This window comes from Aethalodelphis obliquidens, unplaced genomic scaffold (genome assembly GCF_003676395.1).
Source record: "Aethalodelphis obliquidens isolate GAN/ISIS:26980383/991018 unplaced genomic scaffold, ASM367639v1 scaffold57, whole genome shotgun sequence".
NCBI classification, from domain to species: Eukaryota; Metazoa; Chordata; class Mammalia; order Artiodactyla; family Delphinidae; genus Aethalodelphis; species Aethalodelphis obliquidens.
The window spans coordinates 8,405,569-8,415,842 of record NW_020838001.1 but is presented as its reverse complement, the minus strand read 5'-3'; the positions used below and the strand labels follow the sequence as shown (position 1 = coordinate 8,415,842).

The 10,274-nt window shown below is 43.3% G+C and overlaps 1 protein-coding gene across 3 annotated transcripts in view; it reads right to left on the bottom strand.

Annotated features, from left to right (window-relative positions):
* Window positions 1-1,070: 1,070 nt before the first annotated feature.
* ZNF217 (zinc finger protein 217) overlaps window positions 1,071-10,274 on the bottom strand; it is a 39,373-nt gene continuing 30,169 nt past the window's right edge. For all 3 annotated transcript variants that reach the window (XM_027086958.1, XM_027086959.1, XM_027086960.1), the window contains 4 exons: window positions 9,103-9,219; window positions 6,742-8,256; window positions 5,164-5,295; window positions 1,071-3,264 (listed from right to left, as the gene is read on the bottom strand). In XM_027086958.1, the coding sequence (XP_026942759.1) occupies window positions 5,186-5,295; window positions 6,742-8,256; window positions 9,103-9,219 (1,742 nt within the window). In that variant the 3' untranslated portion in view covers window positions 1,071-3,264; window positions 5,164-5,185. The remainder of the gene's footprint in view (window positions 3,265-5,163; window positions 5,296-6,741; window positions 8,257-9,102; window positions 9,220-10,274) is intronic.

Below are 10,274 nucleotides of genomic sequence, written 5' to 3'. Positions count from 1 at the left end.
CCTGAGATTCTGCACTTCTCTCTGACCCTTGGAAAGAGAGCCGAGTGTAACAGAAGAGACGCCTCCCTCATAATGCCCAGCAAAGCTGTCTGGCCTTGGGATCACATGTGGCCTTCTGGGGACCTCGGGCTCCTCGTCTGTCCAAGGAGGGGGTCGAGTGCAGCCTCTGGAAGTTCAGCTCTCTCACCCTCTTAACATTACACAGCCACGGAGGGCTCTTGCCTTCTTTCTTTATCAGCACTTGCCTGAGCCGGGCTAAGATATGGTCAGCCTATCCATGCAAAAATTTTGGACTTTAGCTATTTGAGAAACCATACAGAAAGAAAGGGTTGAATACATGAAAGTAGTTAACAGTCACACATTGTACGTGTCCAGAGGTGATGCAGTTGAAGTGCGATGGGATGAAGAAGCCCCCGCCTCCCCAAAATTGAGATCTACTTTAAACCTCTAGACTTTTATTTACCCGTTTATAGGACTACATATAGAGGCTGGAGACACAGGTTAGATGAAACCACAAATATGCAATAAACCCAAACAAGAAAGTGAGAACTTCTACAGGACAAATGACCCAGTTTCTTCAATAAATAAAATGTCATGGGGTGTGTGTGTGTATGTGTGTGTGTGTGTGTGTGTGTGTGTTGGGGGTAGAAGGTTAAGATTAAAATCGGGTTAAGAAACCTATCAACTAAACCAAGTAAGTGGATCTTGTTTGGATCCTGACTGCAACTTACCAGTTGTCAGAAGACGTTTCTGAGACAACCAGGGAATGCAGACAGACATGGAGGTCAGTTATGAGAAATCGTTTTCCGCTTAGTTAGGTGTGATCAGGAAAAGCCCTTATCTGTCAGAGATACTTAGAAGTGTCTGAGGAATGAAATTAAATTATGTCTAAGATTTGCTTTAAAATACTCAGGAAAGGGGTGGGGAATCACAAAGAGACTGGCAAAGTGTTGCTGACGAGCACATGGGGACTCATTATATTCATCTATTATGGTGTATGTCTAAAATTACATTTATAAAAAGTTAAAACAAAATCAGAAAGCAGGGACACAATAAAGACCAAAGCCCAAGACTGCAAAACACCAAATCTATATTTACATCCACATATAATAACATAACTTTAAGCTGAAATATATCATAAATAAAACAAGTAATGTCTATGGTTTGACAACTTAAGTATCAACAATTAAAATAAATCAAACTGGAATGAAATAAATACATAAACAAAAATCCAACAGATTGTACCTCTATTATATGTACTGTTGTCTCAAAGAAAAAAAAAAAACACAAAACCAGTAGTATCCCAATAGTTAATACTGATGGACAAAAAAAAAAAAAAAAAAACACATTTTGGAGTACAAGGGCTGTGGAAAGAAAAAAAACTGATATTTTTATGCACTCAGAAATGTGGTTAAGAAGGAGAAATCTGAAAGCCCCCAAAAATTTCAGCATAACACGAACTGACTTGTTTTCAAATAGATTTGGTGATTTTTTTTTTTTTAAATACAGATTTAAATTTCAGCCCTCTATTATCATGTATCCCCTTTTAGGATTTATATTTATCATCACAGCAAGCTTTCTGTAACACTCATTGGATTAGGTAAGGATCAGGTCAATCATCTTGCAAATGTGTTAATCTTCAAAAGTAGGCTATAAAAGTGCAAAACTATGAAAACAAAAATCTAGATTATGTACATATGGCTCAGCTTGTGAACAGGAAGAAAGGTAAATAGTGTACACTTTCCTGATACAAAGCACTTCATCACGATGCCAGCAGACTGATCTCAAACCAGGTCTCCCTTTTCACCTGGGAGTTAAGACTTTTCTATCGAGTAGGTGTCATGTTGCATAATGAAAACAAACAAAAAAACATCAGGATTCTTTGAGGACATTACCCTTGCTCTAATGGAGAAGGGCAGGGCAAGAAAAATTAACAGTGCAAATTTACTTTTGAAACAGTTTTGTTAATGAAGAATTTTGTGGTCGCTAAACCCAGGTACTGCAGAATACACTCAGCCATGGGACAGCGGATTAAGAGAATAGAAGTTTAAAACATCTAGTAAGCCAGCTGGTGGCTAGCCTCTCATTAAAACCCAAATTGCATGTACACTGAGAAAAACGCTGCTGCTTCAAAACAACCAAAAATGGGAAGACAACTGAGGTCTCAAAACAGATTACCTCTCCCCTGAGTACCAGAAAACTCAGCCAGCACGCACTCCTGCAAAATCCACGTGTCTGTAATTAACCTGAGTGTGTCCACAGTTAACCCAAATGCCAGACACACCAAGACTTCCAAATGCAAACCTAAAATTACCCCAAAACTTTCATTTCTTTTAAAATTGTTTCCAATATATATATAATTCACATGTACAATTTAGTGTTTATATTTTTATATATGAATTTAGGCAAATGCCAGAAAAACCCAGGAATTGTCCAACAAAAATGATTAATTTGATAGAAAACAAATTTAAGTAACTCCACATACGATTTGGTACGCTTATTGAATGTGTGGCTGGCCTACAGAGGAAATGTTTCCCTGTAGATACACACACTTAAAAATCCCACAAACCATGCCATTCCCTCAGAAAAGGACTGTGGATCTGGGTCTTTCTCAGATGACATACCGAAATTTGCAGTAAAAGGGCACCAAATTCAGAATGGCTGATCTCCGTACATGCAGCACATATTCATAGGGGGTCAATGCTTCTGTTAACAATTCTGTTAAAACAACAGACTGCGGAGGATTTAACATAATACAAATCATTGAGAAATTTTTTAAAAAACATACATTTTAAATGAAAGAGGACAAGTAGCAGAAACATGCTCCAAGTGATGAGCAACATTAGAGAAAAGAATACACACAGTTTTAAACAAGCAGGTTTACAACATATATTTACAGTTTTACCTGAGGTGCAAGCGTTATATACTTTCTCCCCATCCCACCCCCCAGCCCAAATGATTTCTTTTCAGCAGCGCTCAAGTATGCAAAAAAACTCCACTTCTTATTTGGTCACTTCTAAAAAAAATATTATTCAGGGCAAAATAGAGATGTCCGGTCTCCATTTGTGTACAACCCAACTGTTCCAACTATAGTTTTTATTGCTATTTGGTACAAAAGTTAACAGAACAACTTTACAAAACCGTAGTGTTCTTTATATATGTACAGTACAATCACAGCTTATTTCAGTAGCTTTCACCATCTGCTTTTTCAAAAGATGAACTAATTCAATTTCATGGAGAGTACACATTTATATCCATCAAGACCTAAGGGGGGGAGGGGGAAAGGTTTAAAGATGATTAGGATAAAACTAAATACAGTATACAAAAGTCTTAAAAAAGAAAAAAAAAGTATAATAAATAAATAGAGCTAAAGGGATCTAGAAATGCAATGGGTTCCATTTAAGCTTAAATTTTGTGACCAAAGTCTCAGGAGTCTAAATAAATAAAAGCTGCACTATTTAGGGGGTGCTAATATATACTTAACAGTGATTTAATGAAAATGATTTAACCAAGAACCAGAATTCATATCTGACAGTTGCCAAAGGCAACTGCCATCTATAAGAAACTCTGGAAGTTTATACCCTATGAAAGGGAAATTCATGGCACAGAGTGTAACAATATTTGTTCAGCCAACACCTATCGACTTGTATGGCTGAAATTCCCAGCGATGGGCCAGCCACTGAACGAAGGAGACCCCTCCTCAGCTTAGCTCGGAGTGGAAGCCCGACGCACAGGTAAGATGGGCACAAATGGGTAAGAACCACAGCTCAGACGGAACACAAACAGGGAAGCCCCAGTTCCCGGCAAACATTCTGCAGAGATGATATGTGAGCTGGTCCTGAAGTCTCAGAACGAGGTTGTTTGGCAAAGAGGGTGCAGGAAGAATGTTCCCGGGGAGAGAGAAATGCAAGCAGAGTAGCCCAGAGGCTGCAGGAAGAGGCCGGAGCTGGATAAACAGGACGGTTCCCATCTGCTGTTACATGCAGTGCAAATAATCTATTGCTTACAACCTATAAATTTTCTGTTTTCAGGTTTTAAGGCAGAGTGGATTTAATCTCATTCCTGTGATGACACCAGTCTCACACCACTGGCATCACCTGAGCGGGAGAGAAGGATGTAGAGCTGCAGAGGCTGACGGGCCCCATGTGTCCCAGTGAAAACAGAAGAAGAAATTCTGCCCTAGTCCATGAGCCTTTATCTCTGTACCTAGATCTAGCAGGCACTCAGTCAAGAGTCTGCTCCATGGGGATATGGTGGTGGTTTGACAGGACAAGAGTCATCTGGGAGGGAACTAGATCGGTCCATGAGCCCCAATCTTTCCATTCAATTTATTTTTAAAAGCATCCTAGTGTGACTCTCACACAGACATCATGCCCTCTGCCCAAACTTGGAAGTAACTAAACTAACACGTGTACAACTCCAAGAACACTGAGGCTTTGGGGTAGCTACCGTTAGATACATTTGCCATGTGAACCAAAAAGTCGAAATAAACCTACTTGCTCTGTCCCACTCCCCTCCCCCAACAGATAAGGATTTATAAAGGCTTTGAACAAGCTCTTAAACTGGAGGGTTGGGGCACAGGCCTTGGACTGTGCAGACCTACGACCAAAAGTAGGCAGAGTAAGGCGCTGGGCAAGTTACATAATCCAAGTCTCAGTCTCCATATCTGCAAAGTGGGCACAGGACCTCCTAACCCAGGGATTGGCAAACTTGTTCTGTAAAGGGCCAGACAGTTAATATTCTCGGCTTTGCAGGCCATGAAGTCCCTATCCCAATTACCCACCTCTGCTGCTGTGGCACCAAGCAGTCACAGACAATACGTAAAGGAATGGATATGGCTGTGTGCCAATAAAACTTTATTGACAAAAATAGGTGGTAGGCAGTTGGCTAACCCCTGACCTGATGCTGTAAGAAGGATTAAATGAGCTGATGGCGATAAAACACTTCACTCAACACCTGGCATGAAACAAATGCTTAGTAACTTCCAGTTGCTATTGTTGTTTTTACCATTATCATCGCCGCTGATATGCAGAGACCGGGAGGACTCTGTTTTAAGACACTTCAAAAGTCAAATTCAAAGCAATTTTACTTTTTATTATTATACTGGATAAGCTAGATGGTTTATTTTCAATTAAGTAAAACCAATGCATTATATGTGCTCACCTTTCATCCCCAAAATAGGGAATCAAGTTTTTTTGTCATTTGGTCGATAATGTGCGTTCCCAATAAAATTCTCATAGTTCCTCTTCTGTAGCATGCTGCTAGATAAGTGTTGATAGGACACAGGCCTTTTTCCTGATTGAAAAAAAAAAAAGCATAAAAGGGCATTTAGAATTAAGTTCAACAGTTAGGTAAAATGTGTGGGATGTTAGAAGTCAATTTTCAAAATTCCTAACTGACAAGGTGACCAGAACACATAAGATGCATACATGTTATAAAGTTACTTACAAGGTGAAATGGTTTTAAATGCCACGAGGACATTTCTTAGCACAGAATTTTAAGTCACTAAAGCTAAAATTATCTAAGTGCTAGGTGGTCATCAGTAAAAATTAAAAAGCTAAACGGAAACAGCAGCATAAAGATTTTAAAGCTTTGTGTATCATGAACCAAAACTGTGTGGAGGAGGAGGGAAAAAAAGACTGATTTACTTGCAACACAGAGCCTTTTCTCTTCAAGTAAAGACACAGTTATGACTCATGTCCATTTTAAGTGCCGAGGAGGGGGAAAAAAGGGGACGCTTCTAATCAAAAGGCTGCAAAAATTATATCTTCATCAGAATTTTTATAAAAGTCACTGGACTGTATGAAAGCAATTGTTTAATTTGCTGTCCCTACCAGATCAACTGGCATCAAGCCATCCTTGATAGAGCATTGTCACCACACAGAATCTTTAATTTGAAATAAATACAAACTGAGAGGTTCAAAATGGATTTGTCCCTTTGGGACGGACAAACCTGCAGAGTTTATATCCGACAAAAGAAGGCATGGTGGTTTCATCACGTTTTCCAAGGGGGACAGGTCCCCACGACACTCTGATCTACTTTTTTGCAGGCACAGGTATGTGTCAGACACCTCTATGAAACTGTCATGAGTTAGCAAGGGCGTTAAAGACACCAAAGTATCTATGAGCGTAATGGACAATACAGGGAAAAACTGTGCTTTCTACAATTCACTTAACTATTTAACAAAGGCTAAAGAAGGCAGTGCAGTTCTGTAAGTCTGAACATCAAGCTGTTCAAAAGATTGTTTAACCAGCAGTTCTTAGCCTTCTGCTCTGGTGGATCAAGGGTCCTCATGGGTATTTACTGAGCACCCCTGGCACCACCCTGTGCTGGGCACCTGACAAGGGCTGCATACCAAAGTTATATAAAACTCATTTTCTGCCCTGAGTGAGTTCACAGTCTAGTAGGGGTGGTGAGACATGGACAGAAGTACCCCACCTCCGGGTTCCCACCTCCCAGGGTGGGCTGGAGCGCTGGACGCAACACACACGTGCAAAGGAGAAAATTGGACCGTGACGAAGTCAGGTGAGCGGGCGTAAATGACACCTGACATCAGACTCCTGGGTCCTCAAGCGCTTTTCACCATCCTCCCAACCAGGGAGAAAATTAAATTAAAAGAGCGAAATGAAACACTGGGGAATAAGCTTTCATCCTGTAGGGCCGAGTTTGGGGGCCCCGAACCACTGCCCGGTCTCGGAACGTCTCGCCCTCCCGGAAGCCCCCATCTCCAGGACACCCACCTTCCAGCGCCGACCCGGCCGCGGGGCCCGCAGGGCCGCAGGGGAACAGGGCTCCAGCCGCAGCGAAGGGCTTCTGCGCGGGCAGCACAGCCGCATCCGCCTCGCCGGTGGCCAAGAAGCGGGGCCGCGCAGGCAGCGCAGTGGGCGGAGGGCACGCGCACTCGGGGGGCAGCAGCGACGTGAGGCCGTGCACCACATGGAACTTGGGGAGGTCGAAGGGCCGCCGGTAGTGGGGGCCGGGTTGGTCCCCATCGCGGGCCGGGGCCCCGACCCTTGGCCGCTTGGGGAGCGGCTCGTCTGGCTCGGCGCCGCGGCCGCAGAAGTAGTCCCGGGCCGGTGGCGCCCAGAGGCCGTCATTCCTGGGGGTGTGGTCACTGCAGCCATTGAGGGCGCCGCCTGGGGCGGGCTGGGCCGGGGCCCCGGCAGGAGGCTGAGGCTTGGGCTTGGGCTCCAGCCGCTTGGCTTTATCCGCGGCCGGGGTCGCACTGGCTTTGGCGAACATCTCGGAAGGCGGCTGCCGGGCCGCGGCCCCCAGCCCCCCGAGGCTCTGCGGCGGCCGGTGGGACTTCAGGTTGCTGGGGGCTAAAGTGCTGGAGTCGATCCCTGAAGTCAGAGGGGCTTTGCCGGGCCCCGGGGGGGTGGGCTTCGCTTTCTCGGACGGCAGGGGTCTGGGCTGCGCTGGGAAGGCGGGCCTGGGCTTGGGCTTGTAGGGATTCGACAGGGGAGGCACATCTTTCCCCAGTAAAGCTGGGGGGCATCCGGTCCGACGACTTCGAAGCAGAGACTTGTTCCGACAGTTTCTGTGGCTATCTGGGTTGTACTTATGCTCCAGTCTCTGGTGCATCGTTAGAACCTCTGGATAAAATGTCTTGAAGGTGCAGAACGGGCAGGTGGTACTCGTGGTCACACTTTTACCCAAAGAAGCTGCCGGGCAGCAGTGGGAAGCCCCGAGGGATAAGTTTAAGGGCTTCTCCTGACAGTTGGCATCGACCTCCGCTTTCTTCTCTCTGTGGCCGACCTGGACGTGATGGGCCACCCGGCCGTCTGGGTGAGGGGCCACGTCCACTTCTGTTCTGCAGGTGAGGTTGTGTGCCTGAGGTTCAACTGCTGGTCTCTTTTTTAACACGTCCAAATAAGCAGGGGCAGGATTTTTGCTCAGTTTATCGGCACTGTCATCAGCTGCGTTTTTACTGAAATCCTGAGTATCTTTGTGTACTGCTAAGAGGACAGCACTGCCCAGAATGTTCTGAAAGGCAGGGGCCATCCCCTTCAGTTGCTTTGCAGGTGAGCTGCCTTTAACATCTTTGGCACCATCAAAACATCTTTTCTGATTTTTGGTTTGCGCACTGTCAGTGGTTAGAAGTGCATCTTCCGTCTCCTGGTTTTTCCCCTCGTTCCTGACTTCAGCAGCAGCATCGGTCTGCTTGTCCTTGTGATGTCTCTCCAGGTGATACCGCAGAGAGGTCTTCTGGGCTGCAGCATAGTCACAAAATTCACATTTGTATGGTTTTTCACCTAAAACAAGAAATGTCACTCTATTACAGAAGTTTAGGAAAGGCATCGAAACAAATAAGACATAGAAAATGGGGTCCTTTCCTTTTCCCTTCTTGTCTATTAATCTTCACATCCAGGATCTGTCATGAGTTGTTTGCTTCATCGCCCTTTCTACCCCAAATATTTGAAAATGTGAACACGTCTTTAATTTAAAAAATTAAAAAGCACACTTTAAAATTATCTCATTTAATCTTCATAACAGCCCTATGGGAGTGAATATTATCCCACTTCTACAGCTAAGAAAATGGGAGCGCAGAAGAGTTAAGTAATTTGCCTAAGGTTGTACGCCGGTGAGCAGATGTGCAAATTCAAGTCCACACAGCCTCCTAAACCATTATGTTACAGCTGCTTCTACAACCTAAAGAAAAGATTATTGGGAATTCCCTGGCGGTCCAGTGGTTAGGACTCTGCGCTTTCACCGCCAAGGGCACATGTTCAATCCCTGGTCAGGGAACTAAGATCCCACAAGACGTGTGGCACGGCCCAAAAATAATTAATTAATTAAAATAAACTTAAAAATAAATAAATGATTGTTAAATATATTCATTGCATTCTAAATCATAAAAATTAATGCGAAAGAGCTGTGGCATTAAAAAATGTTAAAGAGGTTTTAATAAGATGAGAGTTAGGATAAAGGAGAAATTAACTTCACAGCAATCAACAGACTACACATATATCCTTAAGCTAGTCCAAGGATCTAGCAGAATATCTGAACAACACAACAACAACAAAAAAAATCAGACACAGAACTACATCATAATCCTCTCAACTAATACATGCTGTAAACAAATCTAAGAAGTTCCTTACCTGTATGTGTTCTGAGATGAATATTGAGGTAATAATTTGAACGGAAAAACTTCCCACAATAACTACATTCTCTTGAGGATGTAAGATGCTTTATTTTTCCTCCATCATCATTTTTATCTTAAAACAGAAACAAAAATAATTCATGTAAGAAGATGGCTCAAGTATGTGAACAGGGCGAGCTGACTTAAAGATTCTTGATAGAAACATTTTTGGAAAGTATAAAATAATTTTTATATTAGGTATTGGCTAAAAACATGCCAAATGTTGCTTTGAGGTTGCCTGCAGTATTAAAGCAAGTGTGCATCAGTTTTTTTTCTGAGCACAGCAGAGTTCACTGTAAGATTCAGTTCTTCATCTACCTCGATCACAGGAACATTTAATAGACTGAAACCAACGGGCAGCTGTCCGCTCTCCCAACAAGTCTGAGACACGCAGAACCTGGCAAACTCAAGCTGGACCTGCACACAGGCTGGAATATCCAGATTCTTCAGAATAAGTAATTTAGAAAACCAAGCCAATACAAATCACCGACTTTCCCAACCACCAGAGGAAAAGCTTTTTGTCTTAAGCTTAAGCAAGTTACCACTAGAGGGCAGTGAGCACAACTTAATCTTTACAGAAAATAAAAAAGCTTGGCCCTGGGCAAACACCTAGGAAAGTTTGTCAAAATTTAGCAACGTTTTTGGAAAGCAGGTTGTATTACCCACAAGCACTCACACGGGCTAAATGTACCTGACAACTCAAAATCTGTCCCCAAATGACCCAGGGTTGAACTTTAAACTTCACTCTCTGCAGCCTGATCAGAACAGGGGAGTAAATGAAGGTCCTGGGGGGGCCACTAATGAGAGGAGGACACAGCAGCCCTCCCAGACAGCCGTGCTGCAGTTAAAGTACCGGCTTGCCATATATGGGCGTAAGTTCTAGATGAACCTCCTCTTATATTATTAAATTATGTCATATTACATAAATCACAATATGACTACAACATAAGTCAGGTCATCTCTTTAAATTTAGCATAACTTGTCCTTTTGCCTTGAAAAACTGTAATTCCCTACTAAATGGCCTCTTCCTGGCTCCTTCCACATTCCGCAGTCTAGATTATAGATTTCACTGATTTTAAAAAGCAACTTATAACTAAACCACGGTGAGCCTCCAGGTACAATAAAGACGGG